General features: G+C 51.2%; 2 protein-coding genes, 1 long non-coding RNA gene and 1 pseudogene across 3 annotated transcripts; 2 read left to right on the top strand and 2 right to left on the bottom strand.

Annotated features, from left to right (window-relative positions):
* Positions 1 to 3,385: 3,385 nt before the first annotated feature.
* On the bottom strand, positions 3,386 to 6,669 carry Rrad (RRAD, Ras related glycolysis inhibitor and calcium channel regulator). Its single transcript, XM_020174550.2, has 5 exons — positions 6,509 to 6,669; positions 5,925 to 6,309; positions 5,206 to 5,279; positions 4,870 to 5,074; positions 3,386 to 4,040 (listed from the first exon to the last, which is right to left on the bottom strand). Exons 2-5 carry the CDS (start codon positions 6,292 to 6,294, stop codon positions 3,763 to 3,765), a joined length of 927 nt encoding a protein of 308 aa, XP_020030139.2. The 5' UTR covers positions 6,295 to 6,309; positions 6,509 to 6,669; the 3' UTR covers positions 3,386 to 3,762.
* Positions 6,670 to 13,330: 6,661 nt separating this feature from the next.
* On the bottom strand, positions 13,331 to 15,327 carry Ciao2b (cytosolic iron-sulfur assembly component 2B). The gene is made up of 5 exons (XM_020174551.2): positions 15,129 to 15,327; positions 14,898 to 14,977; positions 14,502 to 14,627; positions 13,993 to 14,038; positions 13,331 to 13,567 (listed from the first exon to the last, which is right to left on the bottom strand). The coding sequence occupies exons 1-5, from the start codon at positions 15,274 to 15,276 to the stop codon at positions 13,470 to 13,472; spliced, it is 498 nt and encodes a 165-aa protein (XP_020030140.1). The 5' UTR covers positions 15,277 to 15,327; the 3' UTR covers positions 13,331 to 13,469.
* An 11-nt stretch (positions 15,328 to 15,338) lies between these two features.
* LOC109693317 (cocaine esterase-like) lies at positions 15,339 to 25,810 on the top strand (annotated as a pseudogene).
* Positions 16,429 to 20,023, top strand: LOC141417393 (uncharacterized). The gene is made up of 3 exons (XR_012441932.1): positions 16,429 to 16,567; positions 17,560 to 17,713; positions 18,554 to 20,023. It is a non-coding gene; the product is annotated as an uncharacterized lncRNA (long non-coding RNA).
* Positions 25,811 to 25,929: the final 119 nt, after the last annotated feature.

The following is a 25,929-nucleotide window of genomic DNA, read 5'->3' as shown; positions in this document are numbered from 1 at the left end:
ACTCACAACAGCAGGCCTGGTCCGGCCTAGCCCCCACCCCACCAAGTTACTCATTGACTTTGGAAAGCTGGGACTGCTCAGCATCCGTGACTGCCAGCCCCAGGAGGTGTGATCATTGGCCTGGCACCCCTTTCACCCTGACACAACCCAGTGGGCACTCCTTGGCCCTTTAGGCTTGGACACTACTTCTTTTTCTGTGATTCTAGACTTGGTCCCATTTCTTCCTTGTACACCTGCATCTGCAGCAGTACAATAGCATGTGCTATTCCTTCACCTGGAATGCCCTTCCCACTCTCCACTGATATGGCGAGTACCTACTCATGCTTTAGTACCCAGCTCAGAGCCCCTATGCTCACAGGCTGGGTCAGACCCACCCCACACCATGTGCAGCTTTTACCGATACACAGAGGACACAGGCTCGTCTCTCATTTGTTAGACCAGGAGTCCCCGCAGGGGAGGACATGTGGTCCCAGCTGTGACCTGGCCCTTACCTTGCCCCATCAGCTTCCAGCTAGCTGTGGGGCTAAGATAAGGACTGAAGGTTGTGCTGGAAAAGCAGATGAGCAATGCATGACCTGAAGTAGGTATTAGGGGATCTAGACTGCCCATCAGTGGGACCAGAGGGTGGGAACAATAGCCTGTGAGCTCACCTGAGCCTCCCAGGTCCTCTCATTGGCCTCTGAACGCTGGACTAGGACAATGGACTACGTCACGCCTCTGAAAAAGAAGATTGAGCCAGCTCAGGTGACCTTGAGGGAGATATAGCCCTCCCCCAGTGAGGGCTGACTGAGTGTCCCAGATGAGGGGATAGGGTGTGAAGATCCTGGTTTCCTATCCCTCCCTATGCTTGGGGCTTTCCAGTTTTTCCCCCAGGGAAGCTTGGGCCTTCCCACTGAATATCTGGTTAACCTCTCAGGTTGGAACCTGGGCCAGGACCAATCGGCTGCCCCAGTTTTTTCACCAGCTGATTGTTTGCCTGCCTTGGGGTCACTTAGGCACCCAGCTGGGATTAGTGCTACGTGGGGATGTTGAAGGGTTCTCACATGCATCGAGTCCCTATATGTACGCAGCACTGCTCTGAGCACCTGTGTTCATTAGTATGCCCACTCCATTCGGAAGGGGGCATTGTTCCCATGTCACACACTGGGACACAGAGAGACTGAGTGGTTTGTCCAGCTGGTAGGTAGCATATCCAGGAAGGTCTGGGTTCCTCTTCAGGCCTGGGAACCCTCACCTGCTCTGAAAAGAGCAACCTTCCCCATGCCTCAAAGTGTGTTGGTGGTGGTGAGGGAAGCAGGAGTAGCTCTGGCAGTTAATACTGCCCTAGGGGGTGCCGGGGGGGGCATTTGGGAGAGTCTCAGAAGGACTCCCCCAACACACACTGAGGAGCTGCCCTCAAACTTCCTCTTGCCATTGGATAAGTTGCAATCAGGATTCTAACTAGGCCTTAAGGGCTCCAAGGGGTCTGTAAAACAAATAGATGGAACAAATGAAGAAATGTATGGACCCTGGTTTGGAGCCTTCTTAGGAACCTTCCCCCACCAGGTGCCTCTAGGCTTTGGAGATGTGCAGATCTGTATACCAGTCTCCACTCAGCCACTTCCTACCCACCACCAAATGGGAATGTTCATTTCCAAAACCATGTACAGTCGTCCTCCTTATCCACTGGGGATATGATCCAAGACTCCCAGTGAATGGCTGCCTGAGACCACAGACAGTACCAGACTCTCTATATATGTGTTTTTGCCTACACATGCATACTTTATAAGCTTTTACCTTTTCACTTTACAGCTTCTCTTTGGCATAACTGAGTTGCCAATATCACTGCCCTTGTGCTTTAGGGGCCATTCTTTACTAAAATAAAGGTTACATGATAACTAGCACTGTGATACCAAGATAGTTGATCTCATAGTTGCAATGGCTTCTAGGTGACTAACGGAGAGGTAGCATATACAGCATGGATCCTCTGGGCAAAAGATGATTCACATTCTGAGTAAGAGAGCTGGGTGGCTTGAGATGTCACCATGCTATGCAGAACATCATGCAATTCAAAATTTATGAATTGTTTTTGGAATTTTTCATTTAATGTTTTCAGACTACAGTCAACCAAGGGTAACTGAAACTACAATCAAAACTGTAGATAATGGGGGACTACTGTAAGTAAACTCCTCTGCAGGCACCTGCATGGATCAAGGTGAGGAAGCCGTGGGTTCCCCTTCCCAGGTGGGTGTGGGTGGAGAGACAGCCATAAGCATACAGGGACATATTCCTACACAAATGCAAGATCCACATTCCAGGATGGAGGACAAGAAGAGTAATAGAGCGAGTGAATATGATCAAGGTATTTTAAGTGAATGTATGGTAATATTACAAAGAACCCCTCACACTGTACAATTAATATGCACTGACAAAAATGCGGGAAGAAAAGAAGTAAACGTGGAAATTAAAATAAAAATCTTACATTCCAGGCAGAGAGGGCTCCAGGGAGCTTTCTTGCCCAAATCAAATTAGCCCATGCTGGTATGGCCACTTATAGAGGAGAGAAAAGGAAGACACCTCCCCACCCCAACCCAGTCACTCAACCTCAGCCACAAGGTAGAAGATCCATCTGGAGTCAAGAATGCCTGAACGTAGCCAGGTGCTGGTGGCTCACACCTGTCATCCCAGCTACTAGGGAGGCTGAGGTCAGGAGGATCTCTGTTTGAGGCCAGCCCAGGCAAATAGTTTGCAAAACCCCTTCTCCAAAATAACCAGAGCAAAATGGATTAAAGGCATGGCTCAGTCACTTGTTTTGCAAGTGGGAAGCCCTGTGTTTAAATCACAGTCACACACACACACACACACACACACACACACACACACACACACACTGTATCGATATGACTCCTTCATCCCCACTCTTAACAAACCTTCCCCTCACCTGGCCCTGAAGTCTCTCCCATCCTGCCTGCATCTTTGCTGAGTCCCAGCCCCTCAAGAGAGACAGGGCAGAAATACCAGCTGCATAGCTAGAGCCAGGGATCTTGTCAGGCTGTGAGACCCAAGGCAAGGCATGCTCCCTTGGGCAGCTTCAGTTTCCCTTTATGTTCTGTGGGGTATGGAACCCTCAATCAGCTGGGCAATGCTGGGTCCCATGCAGAAGGATCTGAATATGAGCTGGAGAGGTTTGTGTCTCCTCCTGCTCCTTGGACTCCCCCGTCCAAGCCATGCAGTACCCCCACCTACCCTCTCTGACCTGCTGGCTATAACCAGGCCAAACGTTAGGACCATCAAGGTCCTAACCACACTCAGTTGTGTGGTTAGGGAGCCCCTGTCTCTCAATTTCAGAAACCCCTCCTGCTGCTGAATCCCTGAAATGGGAAAGACACAGTCAACAGCCCTGACATGTCAGGAAATAGTCTTTATTACAAAAATCTGCATGTAAACAAATAGCAACCACACTGAACAGCCTCTCTCTAGGGCATGCACACCCAGTGTGGAGAAAGGCAGAGTCCCGTCCCCATGCACAGGCCTGGCCTGAGGGCTGGGCTCAGGCTGCTGCCTGGGGTGCACATGGGCCTGCACATGCATCTCTGTGGGTCCAGCCCTCACTGGCCACTGGGATCTGCCTCCCTGGGCAGCACTGTCTATCTGTCCAAGCCCACGAGGTGGAGCATGCCCAGCTGGCAGCACCTCAGTGTACCAGCCCTAAGGCGCCTAGGGTAGTTGGCTGGGCCAGTCCCATCCATCTATCTGCCCACTGCAGTGGGAGCCCGCAGGGCCTTAGAGAACTGACAGGTCATGGCAGGACTTGGACTTGGCACGGAAGGCCATCTTGCGGCTGTTGCGGGCTACAATGCGACCCAGGAAGCGCTTTGCCTTCTTGCCGAGGCTCTCCCGCCGCTGGGTACCAGCTTGCCTTCTTGCATTGTCCTCTTTGCTGTCTCTGCGCAGGCGTATCTGACGCACAACACCCTCAAACAGTGCCTGGACGTTGTGGTGCAGTGCTGCTGACGTCTCTATGAACTTGCAGTCAAAGACCACGGCGCAGGCCCGGCCCTCTGGTGTAGTGGGAATAGATGCATACCAGTAAACAAAGGGTGTATGGGAAAGCCCACACAAACTCTGCCATCCCAGCAGCTACCACACAGGAAAACTCGGGTAATGAAAGGGGAGTCCTGAGAGATCCCAGCTCCTTAACTGACTGTCCAGGGCATAGCTGGGTCATCCCAGAGGCAGAATGTGCCTGTGTTTAAGGATCCCCTAAAATGGTGGCCTACAAAAAGATGTTCATTTATTCATTCATTTATTTGAAGCCTGACATTTAAACAGAAGTACTATGGTAGTCAGCCAAGGAAAATGAGAACTATCTAGTCAGCTTAAGTGTTTTATGATTTGATGTTATATTATGATGAATAGTAATCAAGTGGACTCTCGGGGAGGCAGTGCTGCCAAGCGTCTGCTGGGTTTCTCTGAGGGGTTCAGTGCTGGAGGCCACAGAGAATGCTGAGCCTGACAGGGAGGACCAAGCTGACTCTGAGACTGGCCCCAGCCTGAAAGCAGGCTCTGTGCGCCTGGCCTGATTCCCTTTACTTTCTTACACATATGAACCCTCGCTCGCCCCACTCTCCACACACAAATACCTGTTATGGCAGGAGGGGAGGGCTCTGAGCTGGCTTAACTCCCTTAGCAGATCTGGTTCTTTTTCCAGCCCTCTCAGGTCTTTAGGTGCCCTGTGGGTGGGCATCAACTGTCTCATCTCCCTCCACCCCAAGTTTTCCACCTGAACATTTTTAGCCACTGATGATCCCCAGGGACTCAAGCTGAGCCAAGACTGGCCCACAGCCCAGCTAGGATCTCCCTCCCTGTCTTGATTTGCTGCCTGCTCACCATCCACGGAGACCTCACGAGAGCGCACCAAGTCACTTTTGTTGCCCACAAGGATGATGGGCACGTCGTCTGACTGCCGTGCCCTCCGCAGCTGGACCCGAAGTTCTGAGGCCTTCTCAAAGCTGCCCTTGTCAGTTATTGAGTACACGATGACATATGCATCCCCCATGGCCATGCAGTGGCCAGGCAGCCAGCGGCCCCCATCCTGTAGAACACATACATATATATAGATGCTCAACAGTCCCCATGCCCCTGCAGGGAGCCCCTCACTCCCAGCAGGACCCTACCCCAGCTCACTTCTCCCACTCCTACCCTGAGTCCCAGCCTACATCCTACCTGCTCCCAAATGTCATAGACCATGAGTGATGCTTCTTCTCCGTCCACCATGATGGAGCGATCATATGTGTGTCCTAGACAGGAGGTCATTAGCCAGGTTACCAGTTGACCGTCAAAAGCCCCCATTGCCCAATTTCCTGCTCTGACCACACCCTTCCACTCCTTTCCAGAGCTCCCTTAACACTGCCCTCCACTTGCAGATGGCTGCTATGGGCAGCAAAAATGACAAGGCTGGGAGCTGGAGGATGGAAGGCATGGTGTGCCTGACCTCCTGCTACATGCTCCCCAAGCTAGCAACGTTCTAAGTGTCCATTCCAGTGCTGGCTGTGCTCCTGCTGCCTGGGCCCAGGGCAGTTGTGATGATTGCAGTAGCTGGAATTAGAATACTGACTGTCGCATCCCCTGGGGCCTTGGCCACCTAAGGCTCTTCTCCTAGAAACTCCCTCTGGTTGTATTCCTGCCAACTGGAAGAAGGAATGTCCTGCGCACAGTCATATCTAAGTCTTGGGTGTTCTATTCCGGGCATTTCTTGCCTACCAAAGGCTGGCACGTGGCACTGGGGTGAGGGGGCCGTTGGTAGAGGCCCTTCTCCCTTAGTTTCCTCATCTTGAAATGGGAAAATAGAGACATGATTCTCAAGGCGTCCTTGGAATCCCATGGCACAGCTCCCTGTCCTAACCATGGTGTCTCCCTTCCCTGGAGCAGTCCCATTCCCTCACCTGCGGCCTCTGCATCAGGCCCATCCTCTACACCACCGAAGATGCGCGCCAGAGCACTCTTGCCCACGCCAGGCGCTCCCAGCAGCAGCACCTTGTAAACGCTCTCATCTGAGCCGCTGCCTCCCGAGCTGAGCGAGTCGGAGGAGCCCTCGGGCCAGTAAAGCCTCGGACCCTGGGTCGCGGTCGCGGCCGCGGTAGCTGCCAGGGCGCCTGGGGCCAGCGCCGCCTGCAGGTCGCGCTCGTCCACCGGCATGCTTCGACGGTGCAGCGGTGGCGCCGGGCCCCAGGGAGTGCTGCCCCGACGGCGCTCGCGCTCCCGGCCCCCACCACGGCTCCCGCCCGCTCCGCTGCCGCAGCCATTCAGGGTCATCTCGTCCGACGCCGCCTGGGGGGATTGGGAACCGGGATGGCCATATAAGCCACGATGGAGGTGGGACCCAGAGTCAGGCAAAATGCTCTGGGCGTCCTCCCAACCCACTCCCAGCCACCAGGGTCTTTGCGCTTTAATCTGTGATTAAGCTGGGCTTAGCCTATCCATACGCACCCAGGCGGTGCTACCCACTCCGCTCTGTCGGGACACTCACCCACTCGCACAGAGATACAGGACCAGGATCGGGATCCGACACGGCCCACTGAACCTCAGATAAAACGCGCTCACAGACCCGAGTTCAGACACTCAGACCCTCGGTGATGCTGCACCTGCCGCCTGCTCTGCTGCGTCCTCAGCCCGCTCTGGGTCCGGGCGCCAGAGCCGCCTATTTAAGCCTCCGCCCGCCCTCGTCCCCACCCACGCCCCCGCCTCCGCCCCCGCCCCCGCCCGCGGTCCACACTGCTTGCTGGGCTGATGTAGTCGCCTTGGCGGGGAATCCCCCACTTTCCAGTCTGGGACCTCACACCCGCTGAGACATGCCCTCCACCCGCCAGGGTGGGGTAGGTAGCTGACTGGGACTGGATGTGAATGTTGGAGGGAGAAAGGGAGAAGAGAGAGAGAGAGAGAGTGGGGAGGAAGGAAAGGGGGTTGTGAGATGAGGGGGGACCTGATGGGGAGGCAGGCAGCAAATAAACTGGACCAGCCAAGTGCAACTCTTCTCTGTGGCAATACTAGATCTGGCCCTTTAAGAGTGAATTCTCCCTTCTTTTGCTTAGTCCTGGCCTGTTGCCCAAGTCACTAGACCAGTTATGGACTGGATAGATTTAGGCCTATGACACATGCTCCCTACAGGCTCAGAATTTAGAGGTCCTAAACCGGTATTTCTAGCTTCAACACCAAGTCCTCCTCACTTCCCTTTCTGTTCTGGGAAGTTGAAGATACTTCCTAAAAAGACTGCCTTTCAGGGTGAGAGCTAGTGTTGCCCATGAACCTCTGGGAGGCTGCTGGGGAAGGACCAGGAGGACACTCTGGTAGTCCTAGCAGGTGGAGGTACATGCTTGGATCCTGGTGAGGAAACACAGACAGGTTCAGAGAAGGGGAAAGATGAACTCAGTCCCCCACCCCACCATCCAGCACTGGCCAAACAGCTGCCAGCAACTCTGCTAAAAATATCTGCCCATGGCCCTGGCCCTGGTCATTCTGCTCCTGGACTGGAAGTTGCCCAGAGCTGGGGAAATCCAGGTGGACAGTGTGGTATGCCAGCAGAAGCCAGCCACTTTAAAGTCTTTTAGCTCTCCCTGCTTCCTAGCTCTAAGCCTGCTGTTCAGCATACATCCCACCCAGGAGGGGCATAAGTGCAGAGTATGGGCAAGAGGTGAGGAGCTCTTCACCACCATTCACTGCCACCACTGTCCAGAGCTCACCCAAGACCTAGGGTAGGGGCTGTTGGTTGGGGAAGGTACAGAAGGAAGGACAAGTAATGGGGAGACTGTGTGTCTAGTCCTGGCTCTGCTTGCAGCCTGCTGAGACTTTCCTCTCTCTCAGCCTCACTGGTCTAGCCATAATTGGAAATCATGACCTATGCCCCACTTGCTCATCTCTGGGGTGAGAACTGGGGGTAGACAGGTTATGGAATATTTTGTGGCAGGAACTTTCTGTAAGTCTCTGACATTTGATTGTGATGGGTGGGAGGGCACCCATTTGGGGCTCAGGTGACATCAAAGATGGATGGACCCTAGTGGGCTGTAGCAGGTTGTCATGGAGATCTGGGCCAGACTTTCTGGCTGCTGCATGTTTCCTTGGCAACACCTAAGAAGGCCTTGGATTGAGAAGGGCTTGATGAAGTAAGGTTAGGGAGTTCATGTGGGGCCCCCTTGTTCAAAGTAGGCAAGAGCTGGATGGAAGGGTCCATGTATCCTCTCCATAAGGAAGGGATCTTGGAGGTCTGGACAGCCCCATCCTGGTTTTGGGTTCTTGGATAAGGCCCAGTGGGAAGAGGGAATCATGGGCTTAGCCTCTCATCAGGGAACAGAAGTCACTAGAGCCAGCACATAGCTTACCATCAGGAATCCTGGTTGGGTGCTTATGACTTCCCAACTCCCAACACACACACATGCACTGTGCTGCTGGAAAGAGTCCCTAGGTGTAGGAAGAGTGTGTGGTGGAGTGTCCGATAGAGGGTGGGTGTGGGGGATAGCTGTGGCTCTTCCCAGCAGGAGCCATACAGGGAAACAGGGCTGGCTTTCCCCTTTGGTAATCTGAGCTCTTGACCTCAGCAGTGTGTCTTCATTGCCAAGGGAACGGCATCCACACAGGGCCAGTCACACACCAGGCATTCTGGTAGTGCCCCAACAGGCCAGAGACACTCACCAGAAGCTTAGGTATGGCCACGGGCCTCAGGGTCCAACTCAAGGACATAATCTTGAGATAACCCCACTCCTACCGTCTGGGCCTCTCAGCTTTCTGAGCTGACTATAGCAGCCCACAAGGAATAAAATGAGGCTGGAACCAGCCTTTGGACCCTCTGTCCATTTATCCCACTGGTTATGTCTTCCTGGGGGTTATTCTGAGACATAGTAGCACGAAATGCTAAAGTAAGGTAGCTGACTCAAGACTGGCACGTGGCACGATCTCAGCACACTTCTGTTATCCCCCTTGGTTGGCAGGCTGAGTGAATCGGTAGGCTCTCTCTTGATTCCAGGACCAGAGAGATCTCTGAAGTCAGAGATCCCAGGAGCAATGAAGATATCTCTCCCCTGTCCTCTAGACCCATCTCCTCTCTGTGGGACCCTACATCCTCCCCTGAGGTGACAATGAGAACTTGGCTGGGCTTCAGTGTCCCCACCCTTCCTCACACCACAGCCCCCATGAGCCTCTGTTCTTTTCTAAAGCTCCATTCATTCATTCCACTGACCTGTACTAAGTACCTACTGTGTGCAGCCCTTGTGCCAGGGGCAGGATGATGCGTGGAATTAGACATAGCTGGCAGGATCTGGGATCTTGTGGTGCACACCTGTAGTCCAAGGAGGCTAACGCAGGAGGATCACTTGGGTCCAGGAATTCTTTGGCTGTAGTGTCCAATGCTAATTGGGTGTCTGTACTAGGTACCCAGGAGTGGGTACCACTACGTTGCCTAAGGAGGACTGAACCTGCCCAGGCTAGAAGTGGAGCAGGTCAAAACTCCTTGATGATCAGTAGTGGGACTGTGCCTGTGAATAGCCACTGCACTCCAGCCTGGATAACACACAGAGAAAAAGCAAAGGAAGGAAGGAAGGAAGGGCAGGGAGAGAGAAAGGAAAGAAGGAAAGGGGAAGGAAAGAGAGAAAAAAGAAAGGAAGGAAAGGGAGGGAAGGAAGGAGGAAGGGAAGGAAGGAAGAAAAGAGAAAGAAAGAAAGAAAGAAAGAAAAGAGAGAAAGAAAGAAGGAAAGAAAAAAAGAAAATTGACATAAACATAGCTGGTAATATTCCTATGTGTCATCGGATCCCTGGGTCAATCTCACTTAGCTATGATTTGTTATTCCCATTTTGTAGACATTGTAACCAAGGCCTGAGGAGTCAGTGGCCAGAAATAACAGAGCCAGATATACCTGGTAGAGGGTTTCAGAGAACTTAAACTTCATCATCCCCCTGTACTCCTATGTCTTCACTCTGCAGCTGGGGTTCCAGAAAGTTCCTTGGGAACTGGCCCGGTATGCACAGATGGTGTTCTGCAGGCAGCCAGGGTCCAGGCATAGATGAGTCAAGACTATCAAGTAGACTATCTGAAATGCCAGCTGTGGCATGAGCAGTGTGGTGTCCCTTATCCACTGTACTCTGCCTGCCAAGAAAGACAGAAAACGACTTAGTGACTCTTGCCTCCCCTGTGACCCCCCCATTTCTAGCTGAACACAGACACCATGACCACCTCAGACAGATGGGGTCTGTGAGGGCAGAAGTTCACACATGGTGAGACCTATAGTTCAGGAAGGTTCCCTGGGCACGATCTGTCATCCTGCCTTTCTGGAGCATTCAGCAACTTTATCCATGGAAATGGGGACTCATCAGAGATAGGTCAGGACTATTTTATTTTATTTTGTAATTTTTATTTTCATAAATTAATTGCACAAAGGGGATTTGTTATGACATTTACAACATGCACATAATCTTTGATCAAATTCACCCCATCTAATTACTCTTTCTTAACCACACTCCTTCCTGTCCCCAAGTTTTTAACAGTTTTTGGCAGATTCCAAGGCCATTTTAAATCCTTAGAAAGCAGTCCCAAGATTGTCATGACTATCCCCATATACCAGCTGAAGAGACTCTGAATGACATGGGCTGATGACTTCACCTCTCCTATCTTGGGCAGTCACACCCAGAGCTTCCTCTTAAGTCATCAGATGGCAAAGCCACTTTTTTTTTTTTTGGTGGTGGTTGTACTAAGATTTGAACTCAGGGCTTCACACTTGCTAGGCAGGAGCTCAAACATTTGAGCCACTCCACCAACCCTAAAGCTACTGCTCCTAAGTGAGCTGGGATGAGAACAGTAACTAGGGGCTGGGATGGGCCTAGGTCCTTCTACAGAGGCAACAGCGCCCCCTGCCAGCTAAACAGCACCTGCTCAGGTTCCCCTTTACTTCCTAGCTGGAAGTTTTGAGGAGGACACTATTACAGAAGCCCATTTCCTCACCTGCAAATAAGGACTGAAAAAGAAAAGCAAGCTGGGCACCAGTGGCTCATGCCTATAATCCTATCTACTTGGGAGGCTGATGAAAAGATCATGGTTTGAGGCTAACCCAGGCAGAGTTCATGAGACCCCCACCTCCAAAATAACCAGAGCAAAATGAACTGGAGGTATGGCTCAGGCAGTAGAGTGCTTGCTTTAGAAGCATGAAGTCCTGAGTTCAAATCCCAGGCCCGCCAAAAAACAAAGAAAACAACTGTTGGTCAGGGCTGGATGGAAAACTGACTGACTAGACAGTAAAATGTAAAGCCCTCAACCCAATGTCCACTCTTAGGACAGGCTTGGTGTTGTCACTGGGTCCTCAAAAACAGATTTGCCCAGGGTGTGGCGATGCACACCTGTAGTTCCAGATACTCTGAAGGTTGAAATGGGAGGATCAAGGTTCAAGGAAAGCCAGGGCAAAAAAAGTTAGCAAGACCCTATGTCAAAAAACAAGTTGGGCATGATGGCACATGCGTATAATCCCCAGCTCCTTGGGAGGCAAAGAGGAATATGAGGGTCTGAGGCCAGCCCCGGGCAGAAGAGGGTAAAAGTGTGAGCCCATCTGAAAAATAAAAGCAAAAAGAGCTAAGGGCATGACTCAATGATCGAGCATTTGCTTAGCAAGTGTGAGACCCTGAGTTCAAAACCCAGTACAACCAAAACCAAAAAAGAGATTTGCCAAGTGGCTAGGCTCCCTGCTGAGGCTCCATGAGGACTCTGCTCAAAAGCATATCTGAGTCCCAGAAGGTGTGGGGTGTTCCCATTTATCCTCAGAGAAAGATACTGAGGCAGGGAATCATAAGGCAGAGAGCCCTGGGAAAGAGCTGAGTCGAGATCTAAGCCCCACAGTACCTCTGGATGACCCAGTGCACTCTGGGCACAGGACCAGAGGGAGGTAGAAGCCCTAAACCTAAGCACATCACTTCATGGAGCTAAGTTTCTCCTCTTACCCAGCATCTGGAGGGTTGATGGAGAGGACTCCACAGGATCCTTTCAGCAGAGAAAGCTGATATCACTGCCCTGGAGACCAGACTGAGTATCACCACCAGTGGGACAAACTGGCATCACACACCTACTGGTGAGTATTACGGTATACATATGATTCTCCTGGGTGAAACTCAAACCCAAACTCATTCAGGTGGATAGACCAACCTCCAGTTTATAGGGAACAGTAGACAAAAGGCACAAGGCAAATGGCAGGACTTCTCCAGGACAACTCACCTGGATATTTTGAAAGGGAGTGTCAAGAAATACAAAGGTTGGTGCTGGAGTTTGAATCTGAAATGCTCCCCAAAAGTCTATGTGTTAGATTATTGTCCACAGTGGAGATATTGACAGGTGATGGAATAGGTTGGGCCTAGTGGGAGGTCTTCAGATCACTGGGAGCACCCTTGGAAGGGACAACGGGTCCCCAACTCCTTTGTCTTCCTCTCTTTTCTATCCTGACTGTAACATGAGTGGTTTTGCTCCTGCCATGATGTGCTGCCTCACCATAGGCCCCAAAACAACAGGGTCAACCAATTATGGGCTAAAATCTCCAAAACTGTGTTCATGAATAAACCTGTTCTAAGCTGATTATCTCAGGTATTTGTTAGTGACAGAAAGCTGACTATCATAATGGGAGTGGAAAAGACAATTCTAGAAGAGGTGAAAGAGAGATAAATAAATGCAATATATAAACCTCAATTAATCTTTAAAAAAGACTACCAATGCCGTTTTTGGGAAGTTCATATATGACTAGATATTAATAATTTAAGGAATTGCTCATATTTTGACCAAAGTACTGTGGCTTATCTTATATAGATGTAGGATATAGTAATTCAAAGTGAAGGGTTATGTCTTTGCAGATTACTCTGAAAAATATATTTTTATAAATACACAAAAATAAGGCCAGTGTTACAACAGGTCAACAACTGTTGAACCTAGTGATGGTGTTAGGTATACAGGCATAATCATATATTATTCCTTCAAAAAAATATTTTTTTTCAGTACTGGGGATTGAACTCAGGGCCTCATACTTGCTAGGAAGGGGCTCTACTGCTTGAGCCACTCTACCTCTCCTTCAAATTTTTGTGTACTTAAAATTTTCCTTAATCAAAAGACTAGGAGAGGACTAGAGGTGTGGCTCAAGTGGTAGAGTGCCTGCTTTGTAAGTGAAAAGCACTGAGTTCAAACATCAGCCCCACCCCCCCAAAAAAAAGACTGGGAGAGATTTTAGAAATAATGAATTGTACCGCACGGGCCCACCCTGCTTAGGCAGTCACTTCCACTACCCTTCCTTAATCCCAAGTGATTCCATCAAGACAAAAGACACTAAGGCATACTGGGAAATGAATATAAATTAAGGGTTTATTACAAAATGCAAAATGTTAGCTTCTCACTGTCAGTGATTCAAGAAAACAAAGTCATGAGCCCTGTGTGGAACTGGATCGGGTACACCAGTGTGCAGGCTGGGAGCCAAAAGTGAGGCTCAGGTGCGAGCTGACAGGCACTGATTCACAACCTCCAGCAGGTGAGTATTCTCCAGGGCAGCTGCCACACGCTCCTTATCTGCAAGCTGTTTGTTCACTGTGTGGAAGAAGAGGTGGAAAAGGCAGCATCAAAGCCAGCACTAGCCAGGCCTGCCTCTGAGCTTTAGTATAGGCTAAATTCCCACTAATAAGGTTCTCCTGTCACCTTCCCAGGACTCCAAGTCTGAGCCCACACCTAGGACCCCGCCCATCTGGTTGCTCAAGTCTGCTTTCAGTAATGCTGAAGGTTGACGCAATGGTCCTGTGTACTCGGGGAGTGTGGAAAGCGAGTAACATGGTAAGCAGGAGACTCAAGTTAGGCCAGCTTTAGTCTACGCTACCATCTTCACTGAAGAGTCTTTCACAATTTCACTCACCTAGTCCCCCACCCCCAATGTTGTCCTACAAACCACTGTGGCAAGGGGACCACCTCAGATAGCACAGGGCCCCAGGACATCACTCTCAACACCAGTCCACACTTACCTGCATGCTCCGAGGCATGGGTCCCTGGGGTAATGTGCACATCCATCTGGGAGGGAGATAACCTGAGCCTGAGCACAATCCACCTGTCCACCTTCTCCCCTCTCCCTCCAGACCCTCAGTCACCATGTCCAAACCATCCTTCCTCCTAGTCATGCCTCTGGACTCTGGCCCCTCCATTTCACCCCAGACCCACGCACAGCCACTCCAACTCTACCCAAAGAATTGCCAACTACTGTTGATTTAAAGACTTACCTGTGCCCCATCCCTGATCCAAATTCTTCTACAGCTCCCTACTACCCTTCGTGCCACAGATCTCACTATTTTTTTTGCACCTTACAGCTCAGATCTTTATTCTTGCCATACATCAACTTGGAGAGTTTTCTTTCTGCAAGCTGGGATCCTTACAGGCCCCACTCTGATTCCTCTCCATGTTCCTGTGCTCCGGGTCCCCTGTCCTCAGTAGCAGACCCTCACACTTGTTTCACTCGCGAGGCTTAACTCCAACTGACCTTGAAACGCTGGGGAAGAGAGCGCAGAAGCTTGACTTTGATGGACAGGCCAATAAGGGTGGCCATGCTGCAGTGAGGAATGGTGGGTGTGAAGGCTACAGCCACTGTGCTCTCGGGGTCGCTAACCTGGCGATGGCGGGAGGGGAGGGGATATGTCAAGGATCAGTCACCTCCAGCCCAAGAAGCCCTCTTTTTAGTTCGTTGCTGTGGTCAAGTCACCCAATCTTATGGGCCTCAGTTTGAACATCCTTAAAATGGGCACAGCAATCATCTCCACCCCACCACAAAGATCCCTCCAGGTATCCGTGAACTGAGAGAACTCCAGCCCCTGAAGTACAATGGAACCTTACTGAACCCCAACAAGTCGCTTCCCTCTGACACCTGGGAGTGACTCACCTGCACCCGAACTTGCTCTACTACATTCAATTCCTCTAGCGTTAGAGGATGCTCCGGGTCATTGATGGAGCGAATAAGATGTGTCAAGTGAAGGAAAAGGAACTCTGAGTTCTTGCCCACTCAAAACCTCCACCAGGAAAGGCTGGCTGGCATACTTCTCCACCAGCTGCTGAACACACTTCTCCCCTCTGTCTCCAAGCCCCCGCGCCCCCGCCCAGCAGCAGCGGATATCGAAGATCTCACGAGCGTCGATGCTGTCGGGGACCTGCTCGTCCTCCTCGCCCGCCGTCACTGGCCGCTCCCCAGAGCGCTCATAGATGAGGGGGTTGACGTTCTCCAGGAGACCCCCGCCCCCCACGCCACCGCCGCCGCCCAGCATCCCGGCACCGCGGGAGAACCGGTCCGCGTACACTTCCGCTCCGACCCGCGCACTTCCTGGGAACGCGAAGTGGGCGTGGCGTGGCTACGGGGTCGCGCTAGGGACAAGTGTTGCTCGCCAGGTTCGGCCTCGGGTTTGAGAAAAGCAGTGGCTTTGGTGTGCTGGCCACTAGGACTGGGGGAAATGCTGATGGCTCCAGCTAAGAGAAGGTACCCCGGCGACGCTGGGCCGTGCGACCATGCGGAGCTGGAACGCAGAGGCCAATGCCGTTGGTCGGAGGGCACAAAAGGCCTTCGGAGGTTGAGCCCCGCACCACTTCCTCCCGAAAGTCAGGTCAGGAAGGTTCTCCTGTGCCCTACCTGGTTTCCCGCGATCCTGACAAGGTTCTTGGTGTTTCAAAATCTCCCAGTGATGCACCTGCCTCCGCTGCGGAACCATAGGCCCAGGAGTGACCTGCCAAGTCACCAGAGTTTGGGACAAGTAGGCACTAGTTAAATGCTTGTTAGGGGCATAAGTGACCGTGAACTCTACCGCGATAGGAGAGTGAAAGTCCTATTTTTTTTTTTTTGGGGGGGGGGAGGGGGTAAGGATCGTTAAAAAGCTCGAGATTCATGAGTACGTTTCAAAAGAGGGGCCATGACAGAGTGGGGAAAGGCCTATGCAGACCAGGGACTATAATGGATGAGAGACCAGTGAAGCGGGTCCCTGGAAATAAGAAGGCTAGAAAGCTCGGAGGAGCTTACAGGAAGAAGGACACAGTCACAACTCCCTACCCTAGCTCAAGTGATTCCCTTCACCACTATCGAAGGTCATTCCATTCTACATCTGTGCACCTTATCAGATAAGCCCCCCTAAGTATACAGCCTCTGGTCCCTTCTCTCAGCTCTCACTCTTGGGGTCCCAGATGCTGATGCCTACAACGACGGCAAACATAGTGACCCCTGGTTTGAGGAGAGGGTGCCTAGTACCTCCGAGGGGCTACAGAAGCCACTCAGCATCTTCTAGGAGGCTGAAGGGGGCATGATAGGGGGAAGGCAGATAAGCACCCCTGTTGGCCACAGGCTCCCCAGGAACTCTGCCCAGGTCAGTGCCACTCTTTTGCAATACCCACTTTGCCCCGCCTACTTCTTGCTGTGTCCAAACTCCAGACTGGGCAAAGCCTTGAAAGACTGCTGCAGATCCCCCAGCAAGGCTGACACAGGCCTGAAGATGACCGTCCTGAGACAACTGCTTCATGCCTGGCTGAATGCTATGGCCTGTGGGTTTTTGTTTCTCCTCCTCTCAGTTCATGGTGAGACTCCTGCTGGGGGTGAAGGGACCATGGTCAGATTTGTCAAATTATGCACAGGCATTACCTAAGATTGGGGGAAAGGTCCAAGGAAGAAGGATCTGGTGGAGATGACAGTGCAGGAAACTGTTTGAAAAACTCCCAGTTACGGACCTGTCTGCCCAGCCTTATTACAGGCCCAGAGAACCCTGCTGGGTCCCAGAGCTGCAACCATCAAAGTCCCCTTCGAAGTTTGTCAAGAGGACAAATGACTGTGAATTTCATATTGTGGGAACTAGCACCAGGGTAGCCACAGAGTGGAGGTTGGGTGGATAAGAGGATGGGTTCTGATTAATTGCCACACTCACAAGTGTATTTCAATGGGACAGTCAATCCCAAATAGGAAGGGGTCTGTGCAGACCCTCAGACCATGACTCGAAGGAATAAGGGACCTTGAAGGAGGAACCTGTAAACTATAAGTCCTTGAGAGCAAGGAGGAATTTCAGGATAAAGAACACAGGTTACAGCTCTCTGCCTTTGCTCAAGGGGTTCCTGTAGGCCCTTGAAAGGTGGGTCCCATTGTCCATCTGTGGGATCCTGAGGCTGCTCCTCTTCAGAGTAGCCCTCCTGGCTTCTCCATTACAACTTTCTACTCAGTGAACATAGTGACCTCAGGACTGAGGACAGGGCTCCTGGTATTTCATAAGCTGTGGAAACCACAAGCACCTTTGCTGGATGCTAAAGGGAGAGCAGGAAAAAGGGAGAGGGTTATGCCCCAAGTTCTGGCCACTGGCTCCTGACAACCTCTACCTGTCAGTGCCACTCTTCTGCAGGAACAACCTTTCCCAGACCCACCTGGCTCCCCACCTACTGCCTAGGCAAGACTCAGGTGAATTGCTCCTGTTGATGAGTCATGGTAGCACAGGAAAAAGACCTGTGAGCCAACCATGCTGCTGGAAGGACTTGCAGCCTGGCTGAATGCTATAGCCTTTGGGCTTCTGCTTCTCCCATTTCAGGTCCAGGGTGAGACTCCTTCAGGGGACAACAGAGACCAGGATAAGATCTGCCACGTTGTGCAGAGCAGAGCCAGACTACAAGAGGAGCTTGTAGTTCCTCCCTGTTCTAGGCAGGCAGTTGCTGGTGGACATGACAGATGACAGCATGTGAAAGGTACACCCACTCTGCAGCCTTCATAAGTGCTCATGTCCCCCTCCCCTTATGCCCTAGAGAAGATCAGAGATGTCTGAGGACTTTGAGGAGGGAGGCCAGGGCTCTCACATTCACTGCAGGGCTGATGCCTCCAACAGAAAAGCAGGATTCAGGGTATATTCCTCTTTTTTGTGTGGCTGTGACTGCGGCTGTAGCTGCTAATGGCCCATGGGTAATAATAATATAATACCTTCATACTGCCATTTAGCTTTGAATGTGTCACCCCATTGACCAAAGAGGTATCCTAGCACCCACCAGAGGGACCCAGGTAAAGTTATTGGCTCTAGGGGATATACAAGACAGGGGCACCACATCCCAAAGTTGAAGAGAGAGGCCACTTGGGTTCATTTCATACTATGAACCCGATCTGGGGCAAAGGCATAGCTTGGCTTCCAGGGCGAAGGGGATGTACCCTGTTTGTGCCATGTACTCTCCAGGCTCCTATCAGAAGCTCATGCCTACAGGGCTCCTCGCCCAGAATGTACGTGCAGCCGTTGATCTCACTCACCCCAATGTCTTCTGGTGTGAGCACTGATGATACCTCCCCCGATCCCCAATCTAATCTGCCCTAAGATACCCCTGCTCACCTCACCTGTAGTCAATCCTTGCTGGGCTCCCTACCTTACACCCTTTCCTGCTCTGGATCAGGCTCTGAGAAGCCACCAGGCCTTTCTAGGCAAGATCTGCCTGACCCACTCATGACTCGTGTTCTGAACTATCTTTGGCTTAGGCTAATAGGTTGAGAATCACAGACAAGCTATAAGAGAACACTGTCCTTCCCAGTCCTGGCTTGCCTTACAGGGTCCATCAAGGTCTCCGGGTCTACCTACAATGCCCCAGGATATCATCTAAGAAGAGATACGTGAGCTCACCCTTAGTTTTTCACCTAAGTGGTCACAATCATCACTTTCTGGATCTGGCCTTACACAAGAGACACTTCAACCCGTTAACAAGCTCAGCTTCCTCATGGCATCTCAGAGAGGACCTCTCTCTGAGGATGAAGCATCATTAGTCTAGCCAGTCTCTAACAGGAACTCTCAGCAAATTTGTCCTTTTCTATAACAAGTATCAGGCATCAGTGACTGGTGACCACAATGAGTTACATGGACAGAGACCTACTCTTGTAGGGTATCTTGAGTAGACAGCATGTTACTAGGGTCTGGGTGCATATTTGGACCTGGAAAGGTGTTGGTTGATTGCAGTCTCTGGTGCCTGAGTCACTTGCTGTTTTGGCTTCAGCCCCACCAGGAGGCACAAACTTGGTAATGCACAAGGATCTAATGGAGGAGGGGAACAGTAGCTTCTTGAGAGTGGTTTTTTTTTTTTCTTTTTTTATGGAAACAGGATCTGCCATTTCTAGAGTTAGAAGGTGATACTGTGGGAGGGAAGGCACCAGGGAGATGGGATCCAGGACAGATAACAAAATATTAGGGGACCGTAGGCCTGAATATTCACCTTCCTGCACACTGAGGCACACAGAGGTTCAGAACTGCCTGATGGATGCAAAGCACCCAGGAATGGCCCTGTTTAAAGGGTGAACAAACCCAAGGTATTCATCATCCCCCTGATAATTGGTAGTCCAATTATCAGAATTGGACTACCTAAGTTTACATGGACCATAGGTGACTTTCAATGGCCTTAACTCCCTGCTGGGCCCCCGTCACAGCAAGCCAGGCTTTTCATGGTCTGGTCACAGCTGTGCTGATCTCTCCTTGCTCCCCTCATCCACTACTTGAACGGTGGATGCATTCTTTTTTTTCTCTTTTTAAAAATTATTTGTTTATTTTTAGTGGTACTGGTGCTGGAACTCAGGACCTTGCAGTTGGTAGGCAGGCATTCTATCACTCAGGCTATGCACCAAACCAGAGAATGTTTTCCTCTTGGCATCTCCTGCCACCTCCATCATAACATCTATGAAGACTGGAAACTTTCAGCCTAATTCCTACAGTCCTCTTAGTACATTGCATACCCGGCAGGGTTGGTAGAAGGATGCTTGCTCCCTCAGCACATGAGACACAATGAGGGAAACTCCTGGTGCTGAATGGTACCACATCCCAAGGACCCTTAGTGAGCCTTGTGGCATGGGTTGTGCCAGGCCAGGTGAACACAGTGGTGGTGAGGGGACAGTGTGACTGGCAGATAGTGTGTGAAGCCAGTGTTTTCAGCACAGGTTCCGTTGACATACTGAGGTGACAAAGGCAAAGAGGCAGCAACAGCCATGGTATGCCTGACTGCTGATTGGGCAGACCCAACTCTCATGTGCTTCTCTCCACCCACAGGTCAGGACTCAGCCAGCCCCATCAGGACCACTCACACAGGGCAGGTGCGGGGCAGCCTCGTCCACGTGAAGGGCACCGATGTGGGGGTCCACACCTTCCTGGGAATTCCCTTTGCCAAGCCACCTCTTGGATCGCTGCGGTTTGTACCCCCTGAGCCTGTTGCACCTTGGAGTGGTATGAGGGATGGGACCTCCCACCCAGCCATGTGAGCTCTCCCAGGGCCCAGGGAACTTCAGGCTTTTGGGTAGGGCCCTCTGAGCTCTGGGCCCTCTGTGTTGGGAGGATTCCACATACATCTTTCCAATGAATGTGCTAAGGGTTAGAGAGTGGAGCAACTTTGCCAGGCTCTAGCTCTGGGCTTGGCACCTGGTCAGTGTTAGCTCTGGGTGCTGAGGAAGAAGCAGAGACACACTTGGTGCCTAATTTTGGGTTATACCAAGTGTTCTCTGCCATCAGGGGAAGTATCTCTGGGAGAGGTTCAGGTTGGCCCAGGAACTTGTAAGATCCCCTGGTTCCAGCAGCAAATACTGCAGGTCCCTGAGGAGGGAAGCAATGGTGGCTCCTTGGGAACCCACCTTCCACCCACTCAGCCAACTTATAGGGCCAGGTGCCATTGGTCAAGGATCAAGTTTATGTGTTTCCCACTAGAGACTCTGTGGGAGTGTTGAGGTTCTCTTAGAGTTTGGACTTGGGATGAGGGGTGGCCCACTACCCTATGGGAAAGTAATATCTGATCATACATGTAGCACCTGCAGGGTGGGGTGATGGAGTTTGGGGGGCAGCTCCCCTGTTGAAATCCTGATTGGGTGAATGTGAACAGCTGCAGCCAATGGATCATGTAGAGACTGCTAGGAGTCACGATTTTCCAGCCTCAAGAGAAGATCCAAGGCCTTCAGCAACCTTGAGGCCTCCTGGGAAGTCTGGCTTCATCTCAGTTTCCTAGAGCCTGTACTTTGGTAGGAAGGGACTTTAGAGAAGGGACATGTGTGAGCAGGGTGTGAGGGGTGGCAGGGACTGAGAGCAGCTGGGAGCAAATCCAATCCAGGAGCTGTGTTTGATCACTGCACAGCCCCTGAAATATCTGTCTGCCGTTGTCACTAGGTGCCTGCAAAATGCCGGTAGGCTGAATACCATGTCTATGAAACTGTTTAATATGACCATACCTCCCATCCCCGTGTCTGAGGACTGCCTGTACCTCAGCATCTACTCGCCCGCCTATGCTCATGAGGGCTCTAACCTGCCTGTGAGTACCGTCACTTGGGATGGGAGAATGTTTCTTCTTTAAGATTAGAAGGGCCAAGATTAACCTGGGTCCTGCTGCAGTGTGGACCCTGATGAGAAGTCTCTCTTCTTACCCAGGGAGGGAGAATAACTCTGGTAGAGTACATAGAGGTCTGACAGCTGTCAGAGGTCAAAGGCCTTGGCCTTTTGATCAACTCAGCGCTCACTCTACCAACTTTGGCTCAGAAGTCCCACTCAGATGCCTAAGCAATGATCTTTGAGGTTACCCAAGTCCCCAGCCATGGATTATCTGTTGGATCAATAAAAATAGGGGACACTTATGGTTGGAAGTGTAGCTCAAGTGATAAAATGCTTGCCTAGTGAGCTCCAGGCTCTAGTTTCAATTCCCAGGTCCACACACACACACAAAAAGCAGGACACCTGATCATTGTTCTATTGGGAATTTCAGAGAAACCCACCTTTTCTTTCTACTTTAGAAGAGATTTGGGAAATATGGAGCCACGTTTTGTTATATGGGGTACACTAAATGGTGACTGGCCTGGTCTACCTAATTGAACTTGGATTCCTCAGCTATGGCACAATTAATGACACCTGGTGGGACTATCATTGAGGGAATCTCACAGAGCCAAAGTGGTTGATAATCTTGGTGTGACTTGGTCAGAACCAATGATACCTGTCTTAATTTTCCCAGGTGATGGTATGGATCCATGGTGGTGGGTTAGTTATAGGCATGGCTTCCCAGTATGACGGATCTACTCTAGCAGCCATTGAGGAAGTGGTAGTGGTCACTATCCAGTACCGCTTGGGTGTCCTGGGCTTCTTCAGGTGAGCCTAGGGCTGCACTGGGCATGGGGGCTGAGCAGAACCAGGACAACCCTGTGACCTTTGTCTTTGTCACTTCTCAGTACTGGAGACCAGCACACAACTGGCAACTGGGCTACCTGGACCAAGTGGCTGCCCTTTGCTGGGTCAAACAGAATATCGCCCACTTCGGAGGCAACCCTAACCGTGTCACCATTTTTGGCCAGTCTGCAGGTGGCATCAGTGTGTCCTCACATGTTGTGTCTCCCATGTCACAAGGACTCTTCCACGGTGCCATCATGGAGAGTGGGGTGGCCCTGCTGCCTTTATTCATCTCCAGGTCCTCGGAGGTGTTCTACACAGTGAGTGACCTCAACCACCACAGCGTAGACCTGCCTCATCTCTCACCCTCAGAGCCTCTGGATCTGTTTGTACACTGGGGTCAGCAATGATCATGGAAGTGTCTTGAGACCTGCTTCCATCCTGGGAATTGCTGAGAGACTCAAGGGTCAGAATCTACACCCCTTTGCCTCATAGAGGTTGAGTGTGTTCTGTTGCCAGGAAAGCTGCCAACCTGGAGCCCCCATCATAGGCAGAGCCATGTAAGCAGGTGGGGTGGCCCCTCTGGCTGGGGCCTCTGCACATCAGGGAAGTTGGAACAATTTCACACCGGTGGCACACTGTATTCTTTGATTTTTTGGGGAGCTAAGGCCTATGCAAACCTCTCCTCCTGCCTGGAAGATAAGGCAGCCCCTGCCTGTTGCTTCACAGATGGTGGCCAGTCTGTCTGCCTGTGAGAAGATAGACTCAGAGGCCCTGGTGCACTGTCTGCAGGGCAAGAGTGAAGACGAAATTCTGGCTATTACCAAGGTCACACTGTATGGGGTCAGACTGGGGTGGGATGTAGGGGAAGAGGTCAATAGAATGTGGGGCAACCAGTCCTTACTACTCTATACCAGTTACCTCTTCCTCATAGCTTGTCTTCTTATCCTTGGATGCAAAATGGAAACCAAGGGAGGCTAAAGTAGGTATAGAGTCTGTTGGGATGAGTGTGAACATCCTGGGAAGAATTTGGAGGGGGTGAAATTAATTCAAGGGGCATCAGAAGATGTTTTGTATGTGACCTTGATCCCTGACCTTGAATGCCCCCTCAGGCCTTTACTGTCTTCCCTGGTGTGGTAGATGGGACCTTCTTACCCAGGCACCCTGAAGAACTGTTGGCCTCTGCTGATTTTCAACCTGTCCCCAGCATGATTGGTGTCAACAACAATGAATTTGGTTTTGTTGTCCCCATGGTGAGACTCAGTTCTAACTCTCCATTTGTCTGAGGAATATATTGGGTGGTTGGAGTCTCGGGACTCCTTAGAGCTAATCCCATCTCGCACCCAACTCAAATCTATCCCTCCACCACCCAGTCCATGGGTATAATAGATGCTGAGAAGAAAATGGACAGAGCAGCCATGCAGGCTATTCTGCAGAACATCTCAGCACAGATGGTGAGAGTTCTTGGGTCCTGTCCCAATTAAGGCACTCCCAGATTCCTGTTCAAGCAGCAATATCCAGGAACAAAGGCTGAAATATGCTTGTGTTTGTGGGTGGTGTCACCCTAGAGCTTGGCCTTTTCCCATTATACCTTGTCCCATCCAAGGTCCCACCTCTCCACCCTGAGGCTGCTGTCCATAAGCCTACCTAACCTCACTCTCCCTGATCTCCCTGGACCAGATGCTGCTTTCTGAGTTTAGTGACTTGCTGATGGAGGAGTATTTGGGGGACACTGAGGACCCCCAGGCCCTTCAAACCCAGTTCCAGGAAATGATGGGAGACGTCATATTTGTGATGCCATCATTGCAAGTAGCTCATTTTCAGCGTGAGTACATTTGTAACCAAGGCCTGACTGCCAATGGGGACTTCAGAGATGTGTGTCCCAAGTGAGCTCTGAGGTGTTCCAGTTCCACTTATGTCTTTCTCAGGCCTCTGGTTCCCTGCATTTGAGAGCCCTCATCTCAATAAACCTCCATAAAAAAGTCTAACATTATCTTTGCCTTACAATTGAGGAAACTGAGTTAGTGACATTCAGACTTTTACAAACCACATAGTTAAGAAATCCAAAGCCATGATTTATCTAATATTCTTCATGCAGCCTCAGCTCCAGACTGGGGCTTCCAACTATACTGTCCAGATGCCAACCAGCTTTGGACCTAGCTATCTCAACTAAAGGTGAAGAAAGACAGCTCCAGGTCAGGGGTCACCATGTCCCAGTCTGTCCATGCCCGCAGGTACCCATGCCCCTGTCTACTACGAATTCCAGCATCAGCCCAACTTCTTGAAGTACATCAAGCTGCCCCATGTGAAGGCTGACCATGGTGATGAGAGTTCCTTTGTCTTTGGATCCTCCTTTTGGGGCAGGAAGGGTAAGTTTTCCTCCTTCTCCAAGAGGTGGGGTCCAGATGAGGAAAATGAAGTTCAGAGAGAGGACAGGGTCAGGTGTGCACCATCTTACAGCTCAAAAGGTGGCATCAGTGTCAGGTACGAGTGCAGAGGGTGACAGTTCAAAGGCATGATTGTTCCTAAATGGCTTCCCAGGGTCACAGGTAAGAAGGGGACTCTAGGCCAAGAATGAGCCTGGAATAGATTCAACTGGACGCCAGGATGAATAAAAGCAGGTTGGGCAAGGTGAAGACCTGTTCCCTAGTGGTGAGGGAGGTAAAAACACCAGGACTAGATCCAAGAACAGGCTCCAGCTTGATGGTGAGGGTGGAGCATGACTGAGCAGTGAAATGGTGTGGCCAGGACCTTGACCTTGTCCTCCTCTATGCAGTTGACTTCAATAAGGAGGAGGAGCTGCTGAACAGGAGGATGATGAAGTACTGGGCCAACTTTGCTCAGAATGGGTGAGAGGACCCCTGCCTCCTCCACCAATTGGATGCCCATCGATTTCTCCCTTGGTTGTAATAGCCTCATTTGTGCATGGGTCATGAAAACCCTCTCTCATACTCAAGAACCTACCTGGAGAGAGGGGCCTATTGGATGCTGGTCACTGGTGCCTTCCCTCAGGCATATGGGGAGGGGGTAGGTGTGAGCCTTTGTTCTATGTAACTATTAGAGGCTGCCTCTCAGAGCGAGGGACAAAACAGGCCAGATGGCCATGCCTTATGTGAAGCAGACATTGGTGGGAGGTTCTTGCTTTCCTCTATCAGGATATATTCCTCATTCCCCAGACACCTATGGCCTGCTGAGATGCCTGGCCTGTTCAAGATCTGGGGGCTCCTATAAGTGCCCAATAGGACTCAGAGTGACCACCACCTTCCCTACTGGGAGGGTGTGTCCACAGGAACCCAAACAGTGAAGACCTGCCCCACTGGCCTATGTTCGACCAAGATGAGCAGTACCTGCAGCTGGATATCCAGCCTTCTGTGGGCTGGGTCCTGAAGGCCTCCAGGCTGCAGTTCTGGACCAAGACCCTGCCCCAGAAGATCCAGGAACTGAAGGAGGCTGAGAAGAAGCACACAGAGCTATAGCAGACTGTGTTGGGGAATGGGTGTGGGCTTAAGTGCAATGCCTGAGGTGCCCAATGCCCAGTGATGAGCCAGAGTCAACTCCAACATTCACCTAGCCACTCATTCACTCTTCATCTGTGCATTCAGCCAGCACTTATGAAGAGCTGACTGCATGATGTTCATTGCCAACTGCCTAGGCCCTCTCTTGTTAGCCACAATAAATTCCCCATGACAATGTGGATGGATGAGCCAAATGAATGCCCACCTGCTTCTATACCCCTCTCCCCGAGCCTGGGCCCATTCCTTCCTTGCTCAACTTACTTTCTTTCCACCTTTTATCTCCCTCTTCTCCAAAACC

The sequence above is a fragment of the Castor canadensis genome, chromosome 15 (assembly GCF_047511655.1).
Source record: "Castor canadensis chromosome 15, mCasCan1.hap1v2, whole genome shotgun sequence".
Taxonomy (NCBI): domain Eukaryota; kingdom Metazoa; phylum Chordata; class Mammalia; order Rodentia; family Castoridae; genus Castor; species Castor canadensis.
This window is presented reverse-complemented; position numbering and strand designations above follow the sequence as displayed.